The 27,830-nt window shown below is 40.7% G+C and overlaps 1 protein-coding gene across 1 annotated transcript in view; it reads right to left on the bottom strand.

Moving 5' to 3' along the window:
* galnt9 (polypeptide N-acetylgalactosaminyltransferase 9) overlaps positions 1 to 27,830 on the bottom strand; it is a 91,553-nt gene that overhangs the window by 32,304 nt on the left and 31,419 nt on the right. The window contains exons 4-6 of the mRNA XM_062380115.1: positions 21,265 to 21,439; positions 9,007 to 9,204; positions 39 to 156 (exon numbers count right to left, since the gene is read on the bottom strand). Coding sequence (XP_062236099.1) covers positions 39 to 156; positions 9,007 to 9,204; positions 21,265 to 21,439 — 491 coding nt within the window. The remainder of the gene's footprint in view (positions 1 to 38; positions 157 to 9,006; positions 9,205 to 21,264; positions 21,440 to 27,830) is intronic.

A 27,830-nucleotide genomic window follows, 5' to 3' on the forward strand; every position in this document is an offset into this window, starting at 1 on the left:
AGTCCCCTTTTGGTTTAAATCCTTTCTGTGGTCCTTACCCGCATGCCCAGCTCGATGTTCTCTCCTCCGTAGACCTCCATTCCCGGATCCAGCAGACCGATCTCACCGAAGTACTCCCGATCCACCACGAAGGAGCAGCCAATCATAGCTGGAGTTCTGCAGGAGCAGAGAGAGAAAGTATATTGTGAATATTATTATTCAGCCACTAAACATGTATAAACCCTCAGAGAACGTTAAAAAAAACAGATGCAATCAAAGCATCTCGGTTTTATGGGTTTTTCTGAATCAGAATGAGAAAACACATCAAAGATTAGTTGCAGCCTTTCATGTGTCACAGCACAGTCTTACGATTTATCAGTTCAATCAACTCAATGTAAATATCCAGATATGCTGCTGTTTTAATATAAAAAGTTGCAAGGGTTTATCCAAGCACTGAGTTGTAAAGTATGTGGGTTTTTATTACCACTTATCAAGACTGAAAATCTTAATGGAGATCAGATTTGATTTGGCTGAAACTGTGGTTGATGTGCAACATTGAGGGACTTGTCTGTTTCAGTTGCTTTGGAATGGCCTGTACAGCATATACAAGGTTCAATGTACAGCTGCTCTGCTGAAGAGATGATGAGGCAACACTGTGCTGTCGTTATTAACTTCTAAGTATTCTTTCATGCTTTCTATTGAGAGCAGAGTTGCTGCAGTGTGAGTGACAAATGTTGAAATGTTAGAAGGATGCATGAATGAAAACAATCTGACGTTGTCATCAGCCCAGTTAATTTAAAATGAAGCAACTGTAGTTGAGACAAAACTGCCTTTCATTCAAAGACAATGCACCGGGAGGAGCTGGATTTCTATGTATCTATCTCCTGCTTCCATTACAGCATGTCAAGTTGTAGCTCAGCGATAAAGTAGAATATTTTTGTCTTATAACCCAGCCAGACTGGTGCACCGATGCATGTTTAATTCATGTTGGGGATCTACAATATCTGAATGGGTCAACTAACCCTCCTTCATGATCGTTTACTCTAAGCAGATAGGGGCGACTCTCTAGCGTTGCTTCCAATGGAAATTATTTAAATTACTTGCACAATTAAATGCCATTTAACTAACAAACAAAAAAGACATAAGAGAAGCAGCGAGTGATAAACAATGCACGCGTGGGCAATCACTCATGCAGACAGACCGACTAAAACTGAGACTTTTAACTGGTAAATCATTTGTTATTCTGTAATTACATATCTGGTTTATGAATAAAGCGTCTGAAACTACACTGCATCCTGCAGTCTGTGACTGCCGTATCCACCACACATCAAATAGGTCATGTACGCAGGTCTGCTGCTTGAAAACTGTGTTAGGAATTTGTTACAAAGGTTTCAGCAGACAGTCAATCACTTACCCATCCAGCAGTAATTGATCAATATTAACATCATTTTAAAATATAGGACATAAGGCAAATGTCCCTTGTACATTTGAAGGTCTTCTGCTTAACTTAAGTTACCAACTACCAGTAGAAGTTAGCAGGTGTTAGTGGCCACAAGGCTGAGCCTGAGACAACACTGAGGCTAAAGGTAAATCTGTATTTGTATGGCAGCACTGAAAGCCATGTGTCCCGCTCAGTAGATCAGACATTATTACCTCTATGCCTTTTTAACTAAACACTGTTCCTATGTTGTAATATGTTGGTTATCTAATGATCTGCCTGCTGTATGGTGCAGTTCATGTACTGTAAAGTAGGTTTATCAGAGCTTGTTTTTGCTGAAAACAGCTGTTGGAGATTTGAAGTGAAAGACAACAAAGTAAAGTTAAGTTTTGGGTAATAAAAGCAAAACAATTTGCTGCAAGTAGGGTTCGCAGGTTATTTGTGTGTTCATCATCAAGAGCATCACTTCCCCCCACCCCCCAAAAAAACACTCAGGACTCTGCAACAAACCGTCTCTTGTACTTTTTGCACTTTTATCACTTTAATCACTATGTTTATACTTTAGACAACCTTATTGTGCTGTACAAAAATAAATGTATGTTCACTTAATATTATAAATCACTGTCGGAGAGTGGGAACCGTTGTATTGATTCCTTGTATGTCTTGAACATGTAAAGAAATTGACAATAAAGCTACTTTATCTTTATCTTTATCTTTTCGTATTAGTTTAGCTTGTGGAAATGTCAGATTTCTTAACCAATGTTTTAGCAGAAAAACCTAAAAATTACAAAAATATTTTACTAGAAATGACAAATCAAGTCTATCTGATAGAGCAAGAGAGTATATTCTTTTCTTTTTTTGACAAAAGCCAGTGCTTACTTTCCACCTTTACTAAAAGAAATGGTCCCACTTTAGCTGCTGTCTCCCCAGGGCTGCGTCTCAGTTCTATTATCTGTCAGGTCCTAAGTGCTCTGGGACAAAGCCCCTCAAAAAGCATTACATCCATACAGAGGACTTAGCTCTGTGGGTTTTTTTGCTTTAAAGTGACCAATGAGTGGTTTTATTCTTCGTTCTAGAAGGACACTCACCATATACCATCACACACACACACACACACTAACACACAGACACAAACACAAAGGAGAGGCACATGTGCATCTTCCACTTCAGTTTGAGAGACAAGGCAGCGGGAAGCACTTCAGTGGGAGCTGCATTACGATCCACTGACTGTACTAAAAGGGTGCACTGAGCCACACAGGGTGAGAAACAACAAGAAAAGTGCTTTTTAGGTTAAGAACCCATGAAAGACCCTGAGAGTTATTATTGAAAATCCTGGATCTTCACCAAACTAATAGAGATGCAGGGTGAAGTGAACCCACTTAAAAAATAACGTCAGGACATTTTAAAGATACAGCGAGAACGCTTGTGTAACCTTATTACTGATTCCATGGGGGGTGGGGGGGGGGTGAACTGTCCCCTTTAAACCAAAATACACAAAACACCTGATAAACTGTAATTCTGCGTCCCCTCTCAGCCACCCCCCATCCCCTACGAGATGGCACAGGTAGAGAATGTGTCAGATAATCATAATCCAATTGAATCTTGGATCCTAACACTCCTTGAGGTAATTGTGTAGTGCTCTCTCGTTCTCATTTCTCTGACGTCCAACAATTTGTGGTGTTGTAGCTAATTCCTCTATGGCTTTTGTTCCACACCGAAAGTATCTTGCATTTATCCGAGCTTGCTCTCTTATACACTCGTCCTACCTGACGTAACCTCGAACAGTCTTGTTTAAATTATAAGCTGTTGTCGGGGAGCCTTTCAAGCACCATTATTCGCACTGGCTGTGCAGATAAAAAAGACAGACACAGCACATACTCAGCCCCGCTCGCCTCATCCTTTCTCCTCTCCTGACAAGTGACCTACCTCGCTCGTCTGCAAACTTTGTGCAGCTCTTTTTGAACGTTCCCCTTTGGTTAGAAGAAGAAGAAGAAAAACGCTTCCTGGCAACAAAATACACTGAAGCACAGACTCAGCGCCTCGAGACAGATGCATGTGATGATGAAGATAAAAGCCTTTGGCTGACCACATTGAGTTATGTAACTATGCTTTTCAACACAGGATGAGCTATTATGCTTCAGAAGTAACACCGTCACACCAGTTGGAGTAATAGCGTTTCAATGGGTGATGTATTGGTGATGTTTGGTGGAGGAAAAAAAGTCAATTGCGGCACTAAGGCATGAAAAAGCAATTACCCCACTGGAGCCAATTAAATGAGGCCAATTACATGAATAATTGCAGCCAGATGTTCCTTCAAGAATTTTACAAATAGAGACACTAAATACGACACCGGTCTACTTTTGGTTTCAATAATCCAATAGCAATGATTTCATTTCTGATTTGCTGTATCACAGCGGTGTTCAAATATACACAGAGAGAAATCAGAAGAGACAGACATACCAATTTCCCAAACAAGAACTTTCAGCAGCTTTTGATGCAATGCAGTTCATTTCCTACTCGGTGTGACCCTGCCATCAGTTGTGGATGAAACATGACACAGTCTCCAGAGGCTTCTTTGTAATATTTTGTAAGTGGAAATGACAAACTGATCCATTGTTCTCTCTCCGTCACTTTCCTCTCCTCACCTGCACCGTTGTTCTGGCCTTTTGTGCAGAAAACAACACCCACACCCAAACAACAAGAGGAAATGATAACCGTTTGTCACAAATAACGTCTGGCTTGCATTAGAGACCACAGACTGATGCTGGAAATCTTCCGGTGGACTTGTCCTCTGATGCCAGTAGGTTTGGTTATTCCTAGTGTACAGATGGTTGCACCCTTTAACTTTGCCCCAGCAGGATCATTTACTTTCAGTATGCAGTATGAACCTCTGATACATGGATGCAATTTGGCAAGATTAAGACTTTCATTTAGCTTTGCTTATTTTTCCTCCCAGATGAGGACACCACTGTAGAAACTTTGAAACACACATCTGGTTTTTCTGTGACCTCTGTGCGACAGTCCAGATGTTGGTATAAGAGAAAGTTTCAGACATATTAATGGCATTTTACCTGTAAGAATTTATTATTTAAGGCATTTGACTAATTCCACAATATCTTGTGGGTTGATTATCAAATTAAACTATTTATTTATTCTTTCAGCTTCATCAGCTGCAATTTAAAGTGCGGTAAAAACCTTTAGTTGTGTTAGATTCCTCAAGGTCTTTTCCTCTGAGGGGGAATATCACACTCATTTATGGTCTCCTTGGACCATGACCTGTTCTCAAATGCAGTCTCAATTGTGACATCTTCAAGTATCTGCCAAGGAAAGATGTTTACATTGAAGTATTTCCCTCAAGGATACCCAACCATAACTGAGTAGAGTACTGGACAAAAAGATTCTGATACTCAGATTTGTCTGAAGGTGCTTTATATGCCATCATTTTATCCATTAACAGAGCAAATAGATTTTGAATTTCGTCCATCTATATCACCCATTTCCTCGTAAGAATTATATCATTTTGTATGGAAATTTCAGGCTTCCTGTTCTGTCCCTCCTCCAATCTCTGCAGCTGGTCCAGAAAACCTCTTTTTTTTTTCAATCTCATTTGGCAAACAATGCTCTGCAGTGTCAGAATGTGAGTTTTGTGCAGCCTTGTGCCCTTTCACCGTCTTTGTAGTGGAATATCTGCAAGCAGCCAGAAGAGGCTTTAAGACTGAGACACCGACAGGCCACAGAGCTTCTGCGGTTGATGCACAGCAACCTTGAGGAAATAAGTGGGAGAATGATTTCCAGTAGAAATCCGCACAGCCGACACACTTCAGCTGGCCCTTGAGGCGATCTGTCCATTTGCAGTGAACTGTCAACAGGGAAACAGAAAGCAGTTGTGCCGTGTCTGAGGCTCTCCTCTGGTCTTTTATCTCAAGTGGAGCAGTTGATGATCAATAATACATCAATTTCCTGGGGTATTTAGTTCCATAATATAAACTGTCACCGCATTATTGTTCTGTATGAGACGTCCTGTATGAAATGAAAGCGTTGTTATGCAGGACCAAGCAAGGTATTGAAACTGGGCTTTGGAATTTCAGTATTTGCTGTTGCCCTCGGCCAAAACACAGCAGTTTACGTGAATGTTTTAGCTTATAGTGGTTTTGGAATATTACAAGACATTCTGGCAGTAAGCGTCAGTATGTTTCATGTTTGCAGCTTGGCAACAATGCATCAGCCGAGGCTTTACGTGAAACAAATCTCCCCTATTCTGACTGCAGCATCTGTTCAGTTTGCCAGTGGGGTTAGGACTAACAGACAGAGTTTCTACGTATTCCAAAGATTCAACTTGAAATGACTGCAGAGCTTTGAAAACCCATCAGCCGGTGTTCGGCCTCGGCTCCTCAGGCAGACGCTTCCAAAGCGATCGGGCTTTCAGCTGCAGATCCACCTGTCAGAGGAGCGACACTGGCTACTTCATGAATATGATTGCTCTCACTTTGACTCTACTTTAGCTTTATCTTTTCTTATTTTGTATGCTTTGTCCTTGATGTTGTTGTCTGTTTTCTGCCCTTGTTTTGAGTTTATCAAGTTGCTTTTATTCAAAGCTATGAAACCTTTAAGAGACCTTCGGCTGATATTGAGATGCAGCTCCGTTGGCAGGTTTCACGTCTCGTTTATCTCAAAACTTATGCTTCCCCTAACTCAACCACGTCTAGCATAGCAGATAGACGGTCTTTTCCTTTTACTATTTCCGTGCAGTGGCTGCCCTAAACCTGCCTGTATGGAATGGACTGTGTGTTTGGCCTGTGGTTGTTCGGGTTGCGGTTTTCTTTCTGAACTGTAAATGTGACCTGCAGTAATTGAGTCAGGGCTCAGCCCACAGAACCCTGGAGCTGCACAACCACTGCTGCACAAAGAGCTGTCCCCCCAAAGTTTAGTGAAACTCAACTATACAAGGCAGATCCCAGAACGAGCTGTTGTTCCGAAACGTCACATGTGTTTATGAGGCCCAGCTCCTTCTATAGCACTAAGCTTTATTAATATTGAACATAAGGTTTAAAATCGCATCAATTCAACATTGCACTTTCTTGGGACCTATACAATACATATAGCAGGTGAGAATCCAATAAGGTTCCTCAGATGTGCGCTCCACATATATACGGACAGAGATTTGTGGAGTTATTAGATAGATAAGTCATGGTCACTACACATCTCTGCTGCTCCACTGATATATGTCCATGCTGTCGTTGACCTCTGACCCCTCTGAGAAAGACTGATAATGTTTAGCAATATTTTTTTTATTAGCCGTGAACCCTAGACACACTCTGAATGGCCTCTGATTGCCATCATCCAGCCTCTGTATGGCACATTCAAAAAGTTTAGGTTGGGTTATAATTTCTTTTAGAATCGAAAAATATTCTAGCTAGAAAAGTTTCCAAGGATGAATCATCTTCAGGTATAAAGATTTTATACCATTTGAATTGCAGTGGCAAAGCACACAGCAGCATTTGTAATCCAGCAGCACCATGAATATGGAAAAGATGATAACCAGTAGACTTTCCGGCATTAAAACGTGCAGCTCGACAGTGACACTTCCTCCATCCAAAGAAATATGTGAAATGTTTGCTCGTTGTCCTTCAAATGTTTCTAAATGGCCGTACTTCAACACAGGTCAGTCACCACTGCTTATACATTTTCCCAGTGCTGTTTGTTTCCTTGCACGTCCCACTGAGACGGATGCATTAATGCATCTCATCAGAGGGATCAGAGCTCAGGGACAGCTCGCAGAGTTAACCCTGCACCTGGCATACGGCTACAAAGTGTTGCTGAAGGACATTTTGATAGGCATGAACACATTTGCTGCGTGCATACTGTGAAACTTATCTTTATCTGTTATTTATTCCAGACTGCAGCCCAGACAGAGATATTGAATGTGGAGAAATATCAATAAGAGACAGCACACCCATTTTTGCAGCTACCCCTCTCTTAAAAATTTTTCTGTAGATGTTTTTTCAGTTACTGTTTTCTCTTTGTGTCTCTCCTTCATGTTCGAGCAGGCTCGGCCTGGCTGCCTTGGCAACAAAATCATTGTAATCTTCTCTATCAAATGACGTAAGATTTTTCCTATTGTTACAGCAGGACTGAGCGTTTCTGATTTGAGCATTCAGAAAGGAGATGCCGGGGGCAGCACGCTTCAAAATCTCTTAATGTACCACATGTTGAAAATATAGCTCCCAGACTTTTAATATTCACTCTGATTAGAAAAGTTGGACAAAGCAAAAGTCTGAAAGGTTCAGCTATTGCAGGTAATTATCCATTCATTCTTTTAGAAGGAAATAGTGGGTGGTCTCTCTTTCTCTCTCGCTCTCTCTGACAATGCTTAACTGTTATTATTAGTGCTATAATTATCATAACGACCGATCATGATTCTGATAATAACACCACTGCTGTTAACTGGGGCTGCTTTCATTAATAATAACAACCAGTCCGACAGCTGACGATTACACAACTGTTCCTGGTCTCTCTCTCTCTCTCTCTCTCTCTCTCTCTCTCTCTCTCTCTCTCTCCTATATCCCTTCGTTTCTCTTGTCAATTCTCAATGTTTTAATTGACTGTTAAATCTGTTGTCTTCATAAATTCAGTATAAATGATGTCCACTCAGTTTTTTTTTTACACTGTTAAGCTTCTGTCAAAAGACTCAAACCCTTCTGCACATATTTCAAAAAAACTACAGGGGCTCAAGGGAAATAATCCCTTCTTCACTTTCTGGACGGGTTTTGATATGAAACATCACGTGGCTTAGCAGTGACTTAAAAAGTAGTGGTGATGGGAATTAACAGAAGAAGCAGAGAAAAGTATTTCTGCTAACAAATGTTTACTGCTTAAAAAAGTTTAGGTTTAAAGGCTTTGGTTTTGGAGTTTTTTGGACCGAAGATACTTTTCCTTTATAATATTCTTCAGTCAGTTTCATGTAGGTAGATATGATATTGCAGATAAACGGTAAAGGGTCTAACCACATTTCCAGAGTGGATCTATTGTTATCAGTCACAGGAGAACAGTTAGAGGTGAAGTGAAATGCTTTAACAGTGGGTTTAATGATCGCAGATAATACTTAAAACCTCACTACATGGATTCTGTAGTTAGTTCAGTAGCGTATCCTGACCAAACAGATTGAAATAGAGGACAATTTCCAGGCAGCACATTTACTCCCCTGCTCTTCTCACACTATCAAAATCCAATATGATTTTACCAAGGACAAAACCAATTCAATAATTATACGGAAACATGATACAAGCCCAAGCTCTCCAACCAACAGCGGCGGTGTAATGGAACGCTCTGCTCATATTCGACACACAATTACACGCGCATGACTGTGGCCTCGTGATCCTGCATCAAAATGAAGATAGTCATCACAGTCATGGTAATTAGACAGCGCTCTGTGGGGAGGCTTTATTTGTGTGTTTGGGTGGCAACCTGGACTACAGAGCACCTCAGTTTGATGGCTCCACACATGAATAAGTCATATCCCGGGGCCTATCCATATTTCATCAAACATCCTCATCCATAATGAACGCCGTTCACCAGGCCGAGGCCCTCACCTGATAGGGGCTGTCTCATCGCCCTTGTCCAGCCACTCCTGCGGCGGGATGATGTACATGCACCACAGTCCCCAGTTGTAGCCGTGGGCGGCGTTGGCGTACTGCTGCACCTCAAACGTGTTGTACTTGATGTTGTCTATGGCGGGCAGGATGATGCGGGTTTGATCCTCCTTCATCCGGGTCAGAATAGGTTCGGCCCTATGGATTTAGAAAAGAGAAAGGAGTTAAGAGAAGTTAAGTGCAGACTCTTCAACTTAAGTACGCAGGAGCTTCAGAGCACGGCTGCAAAAGGTGAAACGGGAACGAGAGAGGAGAATAAAGCTGCCAATACTTTGACTCTGAGGTTTGAAATACTTATATTACAACAAGAACAATTGGTTATGAGTGACTCAAGAGGTATTGAAACTGAATATAAATGTAAAATCAAATAAAGCTGTGAAAGTGCTTTCACAAAAAGTATGGTGCAGGAAATCCACCTAGGAAAAAATAAAATAAAAGACACTAAAAAGAAAAGTATTCACTGTTGATCCAGTTCCACGATGTCAAGAGCAGCTCTGGATGACATGCATAACATTTCTCGAGTTTTACTCTGCTGCAACATTTACACAGGTTTTGCCGCTATGATGCAGTCTGTCAAATCAGCATTTATTCAACCCTGAAAACGATTGCCGGCAGGATCCGATCCCTTTTTGCGAAAATGAATTTTTCCTACAACAACAAATTACATCATATCATATTTTATCTCTCCTATTCATGAAAACGAAATGTCAAAATGTGACACTTTTCCAGCCGAGAGACGCGATAACAGGTAGAACCTGATAAAGCGAAACACATCAGGTGCAGGGAGAAGCTTTCTTTATCCTCGTTCTCTCTCTTCTTTCCATCCTCTGTGTGAAAGGTGGCATGTTAGTTTTTGAAACAGCCTTCCCCTGCACAGACTTTATCTCCTGGCTTTTGCTCAGGGGCTGCTTGGCCAGCACATATTCTATTAGAGCGCATCAAATCGAGAGCAGGGGCCATATTCACAAAACACCCTGGGGCAGAGCGTGGCGAGGAACAGAATTAGTAAAACAGTTATATTCGAATGGAACTTGTTTCTTAGCTTTAGTACAATAATCATTTAGCACGAGCTCTGGGGGTAGTTGAGAAGGATCATCGCTAATTACTGAGAGCAGTCAATCTATTAACCAGGTCAGTGGTGTCAAAGGATTAAAAGACGTTAACCTTTTAAAATAAATGTCTAAAACCCGTTTGAGCATGTTGATGAGTGTGCGGTGTTCTGGCTGTTACAGAGAATTTGACTTTACTTCAGACAGCACGTTTACTTCACAGCCCAGCAGTTCATTTCCTATAGATTTACTCCAGCTATAAATAAGGTAGCATTGTGGATGATGATAAATATGTTGACAGCAGTGGATGCAGTTGATTTCCAGTCTCCTTTCAACAGTCAACACTGATTTACTTCAAACAAATAGTGCAACATTTTGGGATGTGTGCTTATTGCATCTTGTGGATTTAAACCATACACACACAGAAATTTAAAAGGAAAACAATGTGGTTTTATAGGGAGTTACTTCCTGCCACAGAGTCTCAGTCACTGTGTCTGGCTTCAAACCTAAAGACATGAATTAAGTGGGTCAATCATTTTCTGAAGAAGATACGACACAATACGATAATCCTTTATCAGTGCACTACAGGCTTATTGGCTGAGTTAGAGTAGGACAGGGGATTGTACAAAATGAAATCAGTAAAACTAATTAATAGATAAATATACAATATAAACGCAAATTATAGGAAAAAATGAAAATAAGATAAAAACAATTACATGTACATTTAAATTAGAATATAATGTAACAGGAGTGCAAGACATTGAATTGCATCGATAGAAAATGTGTGTTGCACAGTTAAATGATGCTAAACCTTACTGAGTTTAAAATGTACATAAAGCAGAAAAAAACAAATTCCTTATCCAAAGTTCAACTTTAAGCTGTAAATAATATGTAATATGTTTAAACAATTCCCTACAGCAAACAATGAACATGACTTCAGATATATAAACTTCAGCAAAGGCAGCTAAAACCTGATATCTTATTTATCTGTGCCACAAATATTAAAAAACACATCAGTGAGCTAAATTAATGCAACATCGACCTGTCACTTTGTAACAATGAACATGGGAGTGACTGCACTGTGATACTGTAAACACAGCATTAGATGGTGAAAGTAGACCAACGACAAAGGCAGCTCTTACGCTTGCTTTGGAAAACTATTAAAAAATTTAATTGTATGAAGAATGTGTGACTCGTTTTTTAAGGATTTAAGTTGAGTTAAGTTGCAAATTACAGAGAGACCTTTTTATGAGGTTTGTTGAGATTACAAACATTTGGAGCATCATGCTAATTCTGTAACCAAGCAACGGAAACGATGCACTAAATGGAGAAAAAAAAAATGCCTGCTGTGTGTGTCTCTATATTGCCAATGGGATCATCAGCACAGTAGGAGCAGTGTGAAACATTTTGTGTTCCAGCCTAGCTTTTTTCTGTCCTCTGACCTTAAATCGACACAACTATAACAAACTGAATTTCCCCTTTTCATCAAACATGCAAGGTCGATAAATGTTTTCCACCGTGCACCTTGTGGGAACTACATTTTCCACAACCAATGCCAAACCCCAACACCAATCATAATGTGAACTATCCACCAGCCCTATCTCTCATTTCTGACAGTATCAGCTGCTCTCACCAGTTTCCTTACTATGTCTGAAGAGGCACATGCTACAGCGCCAAGCAGCATCTTATTACAGATAAGTCAAAACACTCCAGGTTTTTGGTTCTAGTGTCTTTATGTCACTGGAATGGTTCCCTGGCAATGCCACATACTGGGAGCTACCTCTGCTATTTGAAGCCTTGGAGACATAGTGCTACGGTCCATATGGTAGAGCACAGAGCTGAAGCACTGCAGGCTCTGGCTACATTTGTATAATCTTCATCATGCTGAGAGATGATCTCCAACACATCATCAAAGCGAACCTCAACATGTTCATTTCTTGAGGTGATATACTTCTAAATTTAAAAAGGAGGCTGCAATTATAAAATGATAAATGTTTCTCTGCAGAATACTCCCACACTCTCTTAACTTTCTCTCTATCGCCCGACCCACTGACTCTCTCGCTCACCCCTGATTTCTTCCTTCTACTTCTCTTGATGAAGTGAAACCCATTTATCTTCCAAAAGCAAAATTACTACTTATCACATGAAGGTGGGGAGCAGAGAGTACAGAGGAAACTGATAACATTTGATCTATATGGGATGATGTCACTAAAATATGAGGTAGTATCTAAAGAAAGGCATAATTTATAACATAACAATGGCTGGTTAAAATTCTATAAAGAACTAAAGCTGCAATTCTGAGACGCAGGGAATGAGTGCTTTCCCTCTTTACTCCAAAGCCATTATTACTGTTGAAGAAACAGTTTTGAGCGTTTTCTTCTTTGATTTGTGACATTGTTGATGGAAGCTGTGGATGAAAACAGTGGGTAAATATGACTTCCAGTTAAAAGCATGCAAACACCTCATATCATATAAATAAAGATTGACAACATGTTTCCACTTCTCTCACTGTCCAGAAATTAATAAGCCAAAATTTTCCGGATACAAGCCGTGCCATCTTGCAAATTTGGAACCAGAGTCTCAGGGGGTGGAGCCACAGCAGTGAGGTCCCACCCATACACATCCTCGAGTAATTCTCAGTCAGTCTCAGCTGTCAATCATAACGTTTTACTTGATTTTAGAATCAAATAACCAATTAAAACCAAACTTACTGAAAATAGGAGCACTTGAACAAAGATGTTGTCTTGTTTCAGCTTTATATTTATTGTATATTTATTTACTTTGACCCTCTTTTGTTAACAAGTATGATGTTGAATCTATACCAAAGTAAAAATGATACTCAAAAATACAGTTAGATGTCTGTTAAGTAGACCTGTATATTTTAATGCGATTAAATAGAGTTGATCTGCGATACATTGTACCCTCTTTCTCTCTCTCACTCTCTGTCTCTCTCTCTATATATATAGGTTTTGTAAATTGTTGAGGTTAACGTTGGACTATAGTATAATAAGAATGTTTATGTATCATGTTTCCTATCTACATACATGATTGAAAAATATTAGAAAGGCTTTTGAATATCATACAGTCCAGTGCAACTTAGTCATTGTGTCATTATTATTCATCTTATTACTACCACATATTTTATTATCTTTACTTTCTTTCATTGTTGTCTTTTATTTCAATTTTTTATACAATTAATTTTCCTATTAGTTGCCTATCACCTGTGAAGTACCTTCAATTGATTTGTTTGAAAGCTGATATGTAAATAAAGCTGAATTGATTGATCGATTGATTGATAACTACAACATCTGATGATGAAATATATGTCTGAAACTACATCAAGCAAAATATGTTTGAAATACTGTCTGTAACTGTGTTAACCTTGAAAAACCTATTGCAAATGTCATCAAACTAGACTAGAGCATATATATTGAATTGCCTTAGAGTGTAGAGCTGTACCTAATAAAGTCACCACTGAGTGTTTAATAATCAAATCTCCATGGGTATTGGCTAAATGTCTTCACCTGCAAAATTGAAACAACCAGGGATCACTCCAGATGAAAAAGCAGCTTGAAGTGTGCAGCTGGTCTCATGCTGGCTGTGTTTGGTTCCCACTGCATGTTCCTGAATTAATTATGTGTTTAAGATTTTAATTAAATTACTTATTTGCACTGGAGTGAAAAAACGTGAAAAGCAAGCGTGGCAGTTTATAATCATAAGCTGGTGAGTAATGATGCCTATAGGGTCACAAGGGAAAAGTCTTTACAGTTGGTGAACATTCATATTCATGTTGAAAGCAGCCACCAAAACAACGTTTTCAGACCAGGCCACCTGTGCAAGACTATAAGAATTAGAAACATCCTATCTCAAAGGGAAGCTAGCAATCTAGTCCATGCATTTGTTACCTCCAGTCTGGACTACTGTAATTCTTTATTGTCAGTATGTCCCAAATACCCCAAATACTATAGCGTATATAAAAAGAGTTTATATTTCTACCACATTAACTCTTCTGCACCGATGTGATCCTGCAAAATCCCGCTCCTTATGTATAAAGCTCTTGAAGACAGAGATTCATGGTAACATATAGGTCTCCCCTGTAAACATGGGTTCACTCTCAGAATGCAGGCTTCCTAGTGATGATGCTCTGCTCTCTCTCTCTAGTTCTCTGTGTATTTATATCACACGACAGGTCCTCTATCAAACTTTGTGTCCTCTCTCTCCTCTACTGTTCCTGTCTGTCCTCATTCTGCAGAATTCTGAGCTGCACGATCCAGATCTAACACCACTGCTCAGTTATTATTATTATTATTGTTATTTTTACGAGTAGGATTAGTATAAAGTATAAATAATTGGTGCTGTTTTCATGCTGCTGTTATTACACCTTTGGGTCTGTCATTAAAACTGTGCTCGACCACAACAGTTACAGCAGTGTCTCTCCTCTCTCCTCTTTTATTCTTCTTTAATTAAAACCAGCCTGTAACAACAGACGCCCGCCCAACCTGACTCCAATTCTGTCGGAGGTTTCACGCTGTGAGACAAAAGATTTTTTCCTTCTGCTGTGGTTAAGTGTTTGCTCATTGTCGAAGTTGGGCTCTCCATATAATGTTAAGGTCTCAACCTTATTCTGTGAAGAGCCTTGAAAGTGACTTGGACACCAACTAAAATATTCCAAGAATCTGATATATCAAAAATATACACACATTCATTTCAATCAATAGTGCTTCGCAGAGTGCATAGGACTAAAAGTGTTTCCACTTCCTGGTTAGCTTAGCACCTGTGTGGCTACTGCGTCTTATTGTTTACAACCTTACAGCTCCCCAAAAGGGAAGTTAAAGCGTCTTGATCACTCCCATGTAGCTGTCTATAGAATAGAAAAAACCTACTGAAAACGGTTGGGAGAAGGAACAATAAATAACAATGAATGTTTTTTCCAGAATAACAGGGTTAAACGTCATGATTGACAGTTGAGACAGACCGATGATTGGCCGGGTGCATTAATGGACAGGGTCTTATCTCCAGAGCGCTCCTGTGCAAACTCTGGCTAAAAATGCGAAAGATGGCAGCGTTTATATCCTGGGACCAGAGAAGTGGAGATGAGTCATCGTTCTTTACGTACACTCTATGTTTATCTGATCACAGGTTTTTTGTTTGTTGCTGCAGTACAATGCATGACCAGTAGAGTATAAGTCCCGAATCTTGGGGCTTTATGCAGCTCTGCTAATACCTCTATGTTTACACAGCTCTTTCACATCCCACCTTTACCGATAGCCTGTGAGAAATTCCACACTAGGGTTTTGAGTGTTGATAACTTCCACATTCCCTGAGTACCTTCATCTGTCTAGAGTGGGGATGTGTGACTGTTAAAATCAAATCATTCATACTCTCTGTGCTGGAATAAAGACTTTGCTTTAACCTCCCACATGGTTGTTATCGTAGCAGTGTTACCCAGCATGGTTAGTTGGACGTGGTTAGCTGAGGTTGTGCTGTCTCTGAATCTCCCTCCTCACTATGGCTAACCTTGAGAAGCTTTCTCTGCCTCCACCCCTGCACATCCTCCATCCATTTCCCTGCGCCCTTGGGATCCCACTGACACCCCTGAGCCAGCCAGCAGCGCCCGCACCGCCGGGATTCATGAGGCTGATAAGACAGAGACGCTCTGGAAATTAGGACACATCTGGTCTCGAATGTCTCTCTGTGTCATTCCTCTTCATATACCTGCCATTTCATCTGCATAACATTCAGAGGGCTATTCATCCGCATCAATCTGAATCATACTGGCTCCATACTATGATAGGATTTTCCCCCTTTCCAGTGATGACTCATCCAATATTGTGAATATGTGTTGACAACCTCAATTGGTGTTGGCTTCACTGCTTCATTTCTTGTAGTGTCTCATAATGAAGCAGTTGCTCTTCCGATTTATTCACTGTCTTTCATAACATCAAGCACCTTTGTCTACTTTCATATTAGCCTGTGAGCACATTTCACAGAATTATATAAAAAGAAAGGTCTACCACAAACCAGGATAAGAATCACTGTACTATCTCAGTTTATATCAACTTCAGAACATAGCAACGTTTCACACATAGATATAAAACCCTGCAGCTCTCTTCTTTGAGATTATTTTTTTTATATTTTAAAATCCCAGATTAATGGATCTAGAATTGTGAATGATTCTGAAGCAGAGAAATATCAGATAATGGGATTTAATGGCACTCAGAGATATGCCCCAAGGGCGCCAGGGCCCTCAGTGCCAAAAATAAGACCTGCTTTAATTCTCCATCAGACTTAAAGCAGCAGAACGTGTGGGTGACAAAATGTAAATCTGGTACTGAAGCATTCGCTGGTGATTAACATGTTGAATGTGAGAAAAAACAAAGGCACAGAGAAGCACATTGAGTAGAGCAACATGTTTTTGGCAGAAGGAAATTAGCAGAATCGGAGATATCATCTTTTATTTTTCCTCCACGTAAAAACATGGGGCCTGCGTTGCCCCCAGAGTTAGGTGTGTTAGAATATAAGCTATGAATATATCCTTGAGCTCCTCGCCTCAAGCGGCAATGACTGGCAGCCTACAGTGGTCGGAAGAGTTCCCATCTAATGCAACATCCCCGGTCTTCAGACCCAACAGAAGCTGACTCGAGACATCTCTTGACACAATATTTTGCAGCTTAAATGGCTTTGCACACATTTTGCAGCACTCCCAAGGCCTGTGAAGAGGTTTCTTCTTTAATTGTTTAACTAACGATAAAAAATCTGTCTTTATGTTTCATTTTTCTTTCAACCATTATTGCAAATCTTGCTTGGAGCCATTTAAAGCTAGTATCTGCTGTCTTTTCACACAGTTCTTCCTCTAGCTCTGTGAAACTGGATATTTTTTAACTCTACATTTTGTAACATGACAGCAAAAGTTCATCCTTGAATCTTTTGAATGAGTTACCATAAAATAGGAAGGCTCACGTAACACTCTGGACTCTCTTAGGCTTCATCAGAACTTCAGTAGAAACAAGAGGTTGGACTTAAGGCTGAGAAAACATCTTGATTACGTGTTTCATTATAATTTTTGTCTGTGGCTGTTTTCTACTGCATTAAACACCGACACATTGTAATACTGTTTAAAATATGAAATCTCATGATATCAAATATTAAAGTTAAATAATGTATGAATGCTGTATGTTTAAATGAAATGTCTTATAAAGCAAAAGGTATAGATTGTCGTATTGGATGTGATTTTTTTCTAGATATGTGTAAGTGATCATATTGACAGTATTCAGTCTTGATGTGGGTGTTGCATATGTATAGATAATAGTTATTAAGGTGATTATATAATATTAATAATAATAATGATAGCTGAATTCATATTGTGCCTTTTAAGAGACCCTTTACTTGTGTCCGTGGGGATGATACAATAATGGAACTTATAGCAATGCATTCTTGTGGTGAGAAAAGCTTTTACTGGTTAGTTTTGAGGAGTGTTGAGCTTTTACCACACAGAGAAGTCAATAGTTTAGCCTCATGTGTTAATTCAATAACAATGATTCCAAAAGCGCTCAAATAACACTATGGGATTTAATCCATTTACATAGCAAAGTGTTACTATAACTGTGATAGTGTTAATTTGTGTTTGCTCTGTGTGCATGAAGCAGAATCTAAGCCGCCACTGCCTCCAACCATTAAGCAGATTAAATCTCTGACTGTGGGGTCGTCCACAGTCCTCCCGCCTGGCTGTTCAGCAGAGCAGCTCCAACATGTGTGTGTGTGTGGGTGGGTGTGCGTGTGTGTGTGTGTGTGTGTGTGTGTGCGTGCGTGTGTGTGTGTGTGTGTGTGTGTGTGTGTGTGCGTGCGTGCGTGTGTGTGTGTGGACATATTCATGTTGAATATTAATTATGGTGTCAGGATTTTTTTTGAAGTAGAAAGTGATGCAGAGGCATGAACTGGAAAATGATAGATCTAACAGCATTTCTACATGCAATGCTCAGGACTAGGTTGATGTGCTGCAAATGTCGAGGCTGCATTAATCTCTGTCTTCTCTCTGTGGTTGCAGAGATCTGCCTGAACTGTGCACTGTGGAACCGTCAGTGTGGCTGCAGCCAAAACCACAGCCCGACACACTGAGCAGCATTACAAGACAACATTTACTTTTGTTGAAGGAAAATATCTCCTCCAGCTTCAATAACGCTGAAAGCTAATGCAATATAGAACCACTGCACCTGCAAGGCGTAACGAGCAGAGAGAACTCCAGGATATTAACAAAGGAACTGATATCAAATATAAATGTGACAAATATTGCATATTTCATTATGATAGGGTTGGAGGTTGGTTTTATCTGTTTATGACTTGTATAATTTCCACAGTTTGTCTTATACGGAAAGATTAACTCACCAGGTCACATCGCGTTCAACATTTATCAGAGTGCTGCTTTCGGAGGCATGCATTTCATTACAGCCTCCCAGCAATGACAATCTTATCTCCTGCACACACTCAGCAAGGAGCGGCCGCTACACGGCTAATCATTAATCGTTATTAGAACCTGAGATTGCAACTGTGTAGGGGCTTCAAAACCAAATAAATATCAATTTCCCAGCGCCTCCCTTCTGCAGCCGCGTGGCTGAAGCCAGGCGTAGAGCGGGTCCCAATTACAACACGCTCCCAGTTCCTGCCATTAATCCTGTTTATTTACAGAGCATTTAGACGGAAACGGGTCCGTGCTGAATGGACATCCTCTGTCTCAGGGATGGATGGATATAAAGCCATAGAGGGAGAATGGATCGCTCACATTTGCCTGATGCAATACCACATTAATGATAGGCAACAATTTCATATACTCATATTCAAGGAAAGCTTAGCTGTGAAAATCAGTTTCTGCTACTCCTCTGGTGGACCCCGCTCGCTTCTGAACTCCTCGTAAGCCAACATGGTGTGAAGGGGGGGGGGGGGGGGACAGCTGTCAGGTGCACTGTACAGTACGATACAATTATCTATGCTTTAACGGTGATGCGAACCAGCAATACATTTCAGCTGCAAATGCACAGGGCCCCTGTGCTGCCAGCATTGTCTCTGCTTCAGTATGCACAGGCAGGCGGCGTGTACAAGGTCAGTGAGGGAGACTCACCACAACATCTACAGGAAGCATCCATCTCACTTATCACTGTATGTGGCACGCTGCATAATCATATTATGATAGATAGGGAGCTGCTTCCACTCTAACGAATATACTGTAGATACCAAAAGTGAATCTATCTGAATAAAGGTGCAGCTCAGAATGTTTGCACACATACAGTAGATAATGAATCCATGCACTGCTTCACACACACAAAGAAATCCAAGCAAGACAAACAAAGCATCTTGAAGGCGCCTGTCATCTCCTCTATCGCTGCATCCCCATCTTCTACTTGGAGAGGAATCCCAGGGACACTGCTTCTCTTTTCTCTTTGCCTCGTGGAAATTAAGCGTGTGTGAAAGTAAATCTACGAAGGTAGCAGGTCATCGGGAGATAGAAGCAGGGATGTGGGTGAGAGTTTATGTTGGTATGTGTAGGTGGAGGGAACAGTGGAGGAAGAAGTGTGACATTTTCACGATGGCAGAAGGTGAACTAACGAAAAGGAAATTTGTCAGCAAGGCCTCGACTGGTACAGCAGGAGCAAGAGTGAGGGGCTAAAACAAGAACTGACCCAGAGCATAGAGGTGGATGTGTGACTTAGAAATGTGCATCTATTTTTACAGCATGCAGTGAAACATGAGGAGAGGCTCTAGTTGCTGTTTACACTGGCAGGATGCAACAATCAAGGTACATGCAATGAGCTCTTTGCAAAAGTCACAGTGTGGGGTCGCTGAACCATCCACGAGAGTGTGTGTATGATTTTTACACTCTAAGAAGGATGACACACACACAGAGACTGGCAAGTATACATCATTGGCCAGAGTTAGGACCATAATAGAGGGAGATTCAAGATTGTTCTAATTTTCGAATGGGCTACAATTTAAACAGCGGGGTTTAACTTTAACTCAACTCAAATGTTAGGTCTGATTCTGATTTGGATTCTGAAATGTGCACCATTCCTGATTCAGAAGGGTGCACATTTAGGTAAAGTTTACTTTTAGCTCTATAGTTTAGAGCAAAGCCACACTGGGTGTATTTTGAAGACTGTGTACTTTAAAAACTCAAATTGACAAATTGTCATATTTCTTGTTAGTAAGTGACTAGCTAATTAAGGGGGGTGGATCCAGGGGCCCATGCCCCTGGATCCACCCCGACCATAAGAAGAAGTGTGGTAATATTTAGTAAAATATGTGGTCTAAATCATTAGAATAGTTTTGTTTGCATTCCCTTTAGTCTGTAGTTGGCCCAAAAAATGCAGAAAGCTGTAAGCAATCTGAAACCAAAATGATTCTCTCCATCCCTCCTCTGTTTCCTTCATCCTGCCCTGCTCCCCCTCCTGTCTCCTCAGTCGCCGCCCAGGAGACAAAAGATACACTTCATCCGCAGAACACCGACGGCAAGAAAAAGGCTTGAATTAGTTGCCAATTACATCAATTTGAATGACTTGTTTACTGGTTCAGGTTCAGACATTTGACTGAGACCCCCACAAGTAATTTCATATCGCTAAATAAGCCCTGAGCCCAGAAGTAAATAATGTTCAAATGCTCCAAATGGCATCTCCTTTTTTAATTAAACTCCTGCTTTTCAGTCTCTCTCTCTTTCTCTCGCGCTCTCTCTCCCTCTCTCTCTCGTCATAAGTGTGTGTGTGTGTGTATGTGTGTGTGTGTGTGTGTGTGTGTATGTGTGTGTGTGTGTGTGTGTGTGTTGGGCTGGTAGTATCATTTAAATTGGAATTTTGTTTTTTTCAGCTCGAACCAAAGCTCATTACTCACTGTTTAAAATTAAGTGCAGGAGGGGAAAAAAAGCTTATTAAGGACAAAGCCTGACTTATAATGAGGGTCAGATTGCTGAGAAGCGCTGTGTAGTTAGAATTGGCCTGGCAGTATATCAAAAATGCTCAGGGCAGACTACACTTCATATCTCCACGATAATAATAATACATGACATCCCTCTGTACCGAAAACATAAAAAGCAAAGCACAAAGGCAAAGGGAAGAGAGGACAGGGAAACAGCGGAGACCTTCCCGTGTTAAACATGACCTTCTCTTACCAGCCTGTGTTGAACTCGACATGGGCATCAAAGAAGCCGACCACAGGAGCCGTGGCGGCGTTCCAGCCGTGTATTCTGGCTCGGATTAGGCCCTCCCGCTTGCTGTTCCTCACAATCTTCACCAGGCCCGGATAGCGTTTGTTCACATACTGGTCCAAGTTGAATTTCAGCTCCACTGAAAGAGGAAAGATAAGAGAGAACGCTCTTTTAAATAACTTCCAAATGTCTGTGCAAGATCATTAACCAGGCAGCTGTAGTAAATGATAGCCCTGAAACCCCTGGCTCGTGCTGGATGGTTTTGGCCTTGCAGTTTGTGATTCAGGGGTGTCATGAAAACAAATGTTCATTTTGATGCTCTTTGATTACTTTCACCCTTTTAAATCAAGCATCGCACATTTAACCAAAGTTGGCCTTATAACAAATATCTCCTTGCCTTTCGTATAAAAACAACGAAAGCAAAAAGTCATTAAATACATCGCAGAGAAAACAGTAAAATACATATTAAACTATATTAAAAAAATATTTAACAGTAGGTCCACGATAGTATCTTCCTCCCATTGAAGCTGCAGAGCTTACACACTCTACAATTTTGAATGTATTGAATTAGTACATTAGCAAGCCTGCTACATGACACAACAAGTTATTTGTTTGTTTGTTTATTTGCAGGATTACGAAAAAACTGCTGAATTAATTTGTATGACATTTTGTGGGGAAATGGGACATGGCTGAGGGAAGAACCCACTAAGGTGCATTTAGGTGCAGATCTGAATACATTGGCGAATCCAGGACTCTACTTTCCTTTCTATGCAGTGCTTCACACAGAGTTAATTCACTTTATGGCGATAGCCATGGTGAAGAAACACAAAGGTGACTCTCTATCACCACAGATTCTGAGTGACAGGTACAGAGACTCAAAATGTTACAGCAGCAATACAACAAGTTAGGGATCCTTATGTTGTTTTAAGAAGTGTAAAAAAAATTATGAAACAGTGGCAGGGCAAATTATATATGGCAGTCCACCAAAGTCTAGATAATTAATGGGAAACACTGCTTTGACATGGATAGGATATTCCCCAAGGATCCTTCTAGTCCCATTATTAATAATATCCTCGCCCTGTGCGATGTTGAACTGCAGGAATATCAGACGAGTCTGAAGCAAACTGATGTCAGCCAGCCAACAAATCTCCCATATGACACCCAACAAGCTGGCCCACACATTAAGCAAATGGGTGTTATAACTTCCATTAGCAACACCTTACTGTTCCTTGCAACTGGTATGGCAAGGAAGTGATGAAGGTAAGGGTTAAAGTCCAGCTGGTTGCTGCGCAGTGTCACCATCTGAGTTTATGCTTCCTCTGCTGATGTGTTCATCGCAGCTGTAACATCGCTCCTCTGCTCTCACATATGATGTCATTCGTCACCACTGGAAAAAAAGTTGTAACAGCTAGTTGCACAAATGGCTGTGTGCGTTTCCTTGGAGGATAGATGGCTGCTTGAGCGTCTCCTCTGGGTTTCTGCTGAGCGCTCCACTTTCTGAGGGAGAAATTATAAGGATGCTTGCGGCACATTGAACAGCATCCACGTCTGACTTTGGCTCGCAACGTAAATCAGGAAGTGAAAGTGGAAAAAAATAAAGGCAATCGAGTCCCCCGTGGACGTGACAGAGGGGACTCGGGGAGTGGAGGGATTGTCACGATTGTCTCGAGGAAGTGGCTGCGTGTGGAAGCAGCGACCCCCAATCCAAATGGGTGTACACTTTTGACACTAGATAAAAGATTGATTTTTTCTTTTTCTCTCTGTAGACGATTTTTTCCAATTAAAGTTTAAAACTACATGTATTTAAATGTACTTTCCAGCTGGATACATTATTTCGGTGTGCGCTGTGCATGTTCTGCTCTTGTCTATGTGATTTTCCTTCTATTCGTCAAAGGCAAAGTGTGGTTTATTTGAATGGTGGAAAGAACGTTGACTAAGTTACTTTCCTTAGAAAAGTACATTTGTTTAGGTAGGCTACTTGTACTTGTATTTCTGTTTTAATTTCTATGAATCCCTTCCATGACTTTTTTGGGTATCTGTAAACCAAATAAGCTTAAAAAGTTCTCTGCATTGCTAATGATTGATACAGTCTTATAGACAGTGCTTAGGCGTCTCATTTTAAATGTGATTTAGCAGATCCACCTCAGAGTAATTTCCCACATGGATGAGGTCGAAAGGTTTTTTTCTTCTTCACTCCTGCCACAACGATAATTTCATGACCCTCGTGTTTATCTTATGACTCTGGATCTGACCATCCCCCATAATAGGCCACTTGGAATTGAATTTATCAGAGTATATATGTATGTAGATACAGTGAAGGGTGGCCGATTTTGTAAGTTTGCCCACCAACTAAGAAATGAACAGTCAATAATTGTAATGGTAGGTTTATTGTAATAGTGAGTGACAGAATACAAAAAAAAATATCCAGAAAATCACATCATATAAAAGTTATAAATTGATATGCATTTGATTGTGTGAAATAAGTATTTGATCCCCTAGCAAAGGCACTTGATGGAGAAACCATTGTTGGCGAGCACAGAGGTCAAACGTTTCTTGTAGTTGCTCAGCAGGTTTGCGCTCATCTCAGGAGGGATTTTGGTCCACTCCTCTTTGAAGATCCTCTCCAAATCCTTAAGGTTTTGAGGCTTCAGCTCCCTCCAAAGATTTTCTATGGGATTAAGGTCCAGAGAATGGCTAGGCCACTCCATGACCTTAATGTGCTTCTTCTTGAGCCACTCCTTTGTTCCCATGGCCATAGGTTGTGGGTCATTGTTGTACTGGAAGACACATCCACGACCATTTTCAATGTCCTGGCTGAGGAAAAAAGGTTGTCACCCAAGATTTCCTGGTACATGGCCCCGTAGATCCTCCTCTCGATGCGGTGAAGTCATCCTGTCCCCATAGCAGAGAAACACCCCCAAAGCCATTGTTTCCACCTCCATGCTTGACTTCAGGGATGGTGTTCTTGGGGTTATAGTCATCATTTCTCTTTCTCCAAACATATTGGTTTCATCTGACCACATCCCCTTCTCCCAAGCTTTCTCTGAATCATTCAGGTGTTCATTGGCAACCTTCAGACGGGCCTGTACGTGTGCCTTCTTGAGCAGGGGGATCTTGCGGGCGCTACAGGATTTTAATCCATAATGTCTGTGTGTTACCATTGGTTTTCTTGGTGACTATGGTCCCAGCTGTCTTGAGATCATTAACAAGTTCCTCCCGTGTAGTTCTGGGCTGATCCCTCACCTTTCTCATGATCATCGATACCCAACGAGGTGAGATCTTGCGTGGAGCCCCAGACCGAGGGCGATTGATGGTAATTTTGTGTTTCCTCCATTTCCGAATAATCACACCAACATGTGTCTACTTCTCACCAAGCTGCTTGCCGATGGTCTTGTAGCCCATTCCAGCCTTGTGCAGGTCTCAAATCTTGTGCCTGACGTTCTAAGACAGCTCCTTGGTCTTGCCCATTGTTGAGAGGTTGGTATCTGACTGATTGATTCTGTGGACAGGTGTCTTTTGATTCTATGGACAGGTGTCTTTTATACAGATAACGAATTGCAATTCTGAGTCCTTTCTTATAGTGAGAGGACTAATATAACTGGTCCCCATAGCAGAGAAACACCCCCAAAGCCATTGTTTCCACCTCCATGCTTGACTTCAGGGATGGTGTTCTTGGGGTTATAGTCATCATTTCTCTTTCTCCAAACATATTGGTTTCATCTGACCACATCCCCTTCTCCCAAGCTTTCTCTGAATCATTCAGGTGTTCATTGGCAACCTTCAGACGGGCCTGTACGTGTGCCTTCTTGAGCAGGGGGATCTTGCGGGCGCTACAGGATTTTAATCCATAATGTCTGTGTGTTACCATTGGTTTTCTTGGTGACTATGGTCCCAGCTGTCTTGAGATCATTAACAAGTTCCTCCCGTGTAGTTCTGGGCTGATCCCTCACCTTTCTCATGATCATCGATACCCAACGAGGTGAGATCTTGCGTGGAGCCCCAGACCGAGGGCGATTGATGGTAATTTTGTGTTTCCTCCATTTCCGAATAATCGCACCAACATGTGTCTACTTCTCACCAAGCTGCTTGCCGATGGTCTTGTAGCCCATTCCAGCCTTGTGCAGGTCTCAAATCTTGTGCCTGACGTTCTAAGACAGCTCCTTGGTCTTGCCCATTGTTGAGAGGTTGGTATCTGACTGATTGATTCTGTGGACAGGTGTCTTTTGATTCTATGGACAGGTGTCTTTTATACAGATAACGAATTGCAATTCTGAGTCCTTTCTTATAGTGAGAGGACTAATATAACTGGTCTATGGAATCCAGAATTATTGCTGGTTGGTAGGGGATCAAATATTATCTTATTACCCTCAATCAAATGCCAATCAATTTATAACTTATATTTTTTGCGATTTTCTAAATTTTTTATTTAAATTCTGTGTGTAAATTACATTTCTTTTTTTTCTTTTTTTAAACAACCATGACAGAAATATCTGAGGTCTGGCAAATATGATTCAAATCTTGCCAAACAACTAAAACAAAAAATATAGAAATAAAAAACACAATAATAAATATAAATAATTATAAATAAATATAAATAATAATAAAACAATTTCTAACATTTTTAGGACTGCAAAGCAGCATTGAGCGGGCCCGAGCACATGCATTTTGAAGTGCTGCATCGTTTTGCCTGATTTGTTAATAACTTTTTATATCCATCTTGTTGTGATGACGCTGATCTCAATTTGAAGTTGATCTGATGAAAGCCCTGATACAAGTATCAAAGTATCAAAGTAAAAATGTAGAATATGCAAAAAAACAGGCTTCCTGTTGCGTTTTTCCAATTGCACCTAGGGACTTTTTCGTTTGTCTGGTCATGATACACCTGTGTATCGTTTTTGTGAAGATCGGTCAATGTGAACTAGTTCCGGGGGTTCTCGGAGGGGACCATTGAGACATTTTGCGACGCCCATTGAAAATTCCTCCAGAAATCGTACATTTTCACCACTTTCTAACTTTCTGCATATTTTGGTAAGAGTTTGAGCATGTTAAGGCCCTCAAAAAGCCAAGTAATTTGCCTGAATAATAATAATAATAATAATAGTAATCATTACAATTTCATGAGGGCCTCCCACACAGCTTTTTAAACCAAAAAGTTTAAAATACCGAATGTCTAATAAAAGGCAGTTAGTTATCCGTCCACAGAGAGCTGAACTCATCAAAGCTGGACCTTGCCTCTTTCATCCCTTTGGTTAAAAGCATTTCAGAGCAGTGGGTACAAATGAGCATGCTGTTAGCATTTAGCAGTAATGTCCCATAAAATAGTTAATAAATATATCAAGGTTCACGTTTTGTTGTTGTTGTTGTTTTCACAAAAACCCTGTTTGGTTCAGTCACTGTAAGAAGCAACATTGAGCTTCTTTGAGGGACCAAAGAGCTTTGCAGCTCGGTTCTATTTGCACTGTTGAAGGTTTGAAACCAGTGCGCTGGGGTCCTTCATAATCGGCCTCCCCTGCAGTGACAATATGATAAAAGCTATTAGAGTGTGATAATTACTAGGCTTTGCTAGGAAGCAAAAATGTGAGGGGTCTCTCTCTAATCCCAGCAAATAAAAGGTTGGACTTATTCCATGGGAGGAGAGTTATGGAGCAGGGAATACAATTTAAAGTGTGGCAGTGCAACACAGCAGAGGATAAATAACTGCCATGAATTTAAAATGAATACAGAGTGAACCACATGTGACGAGCACCGTGAATTCCTCTGGTGACATGGAAAATTATGCGTTTTGCTGTGTTAAGGTCAGATGGTGGAGTGATATCGAACATGCTTTCAATTATTTAAACCTGGATAAAGCTTTGAGTTCATCTACAAAGCTCAAATGTAAGGATATATTTTCGTATCCAAAATAACCTGCAGGATTGGCAGGATTGGCATCACAATACCTGTCAGTTGTGCTGTGTTCTGTCTTAGGGGAAGAAAACATGTTTTACTTCTGCTTCACAAACCACAGGCTGCATTCTTCTAGAAGTGGATTTATAGACCTGTCTCCGACACTGATTCAGGACCAGATCTGAAATTGATCGTTCTGATCAATCACAAGCAGAGTAGAGGAGTTACCTTACGCGTAAAGTGGCTCACCATGAGTAATGGGATGTTCATTAAATATTGAGAAAAACTGCCGCCAAATGTAAAATGATACTCCCTCGTCCTGGCAAAACAGTTTCTCAGAAATAACAAGCCATTGGTTTGGCAGTGGACCTGAGCTCTGCAGAAATAATCTGTGCAGCGGCGTGTCGGCACTATGAAGGGTAAATTGGTTCATGTTTTTCTGGCTCCTCAACCCTTAACCCACTCTTAACACTGTTACATCCACTCCATTTCAAATTCTGCTCTGGCATCACACGCAGGCTTTTTTCTCTGAATCACTGGAATATACATTATGAAAACAAGCATCAGGGATACACTCTCTAACCTGAATTAAAATCCTTTCTCGCTGTGTATTCATGGCTCATCTTCACTGCTTTTAATGTAAT

This window comes from Platichthys flesus, chromosome 3, assembly GCF_949316205.1.
Source record: "Platichthys flesus chromosome 3, fPlaFle2.1, whole genome shotgun sequence".
Classification (NCBI taxonomy): domain Eukaryota; kingdom Metazoa; phylum Chordata; class Actinopteri; order Pleuronectiformes; family Pleuronectidae; genus Platichthys; species Platichthys flesus.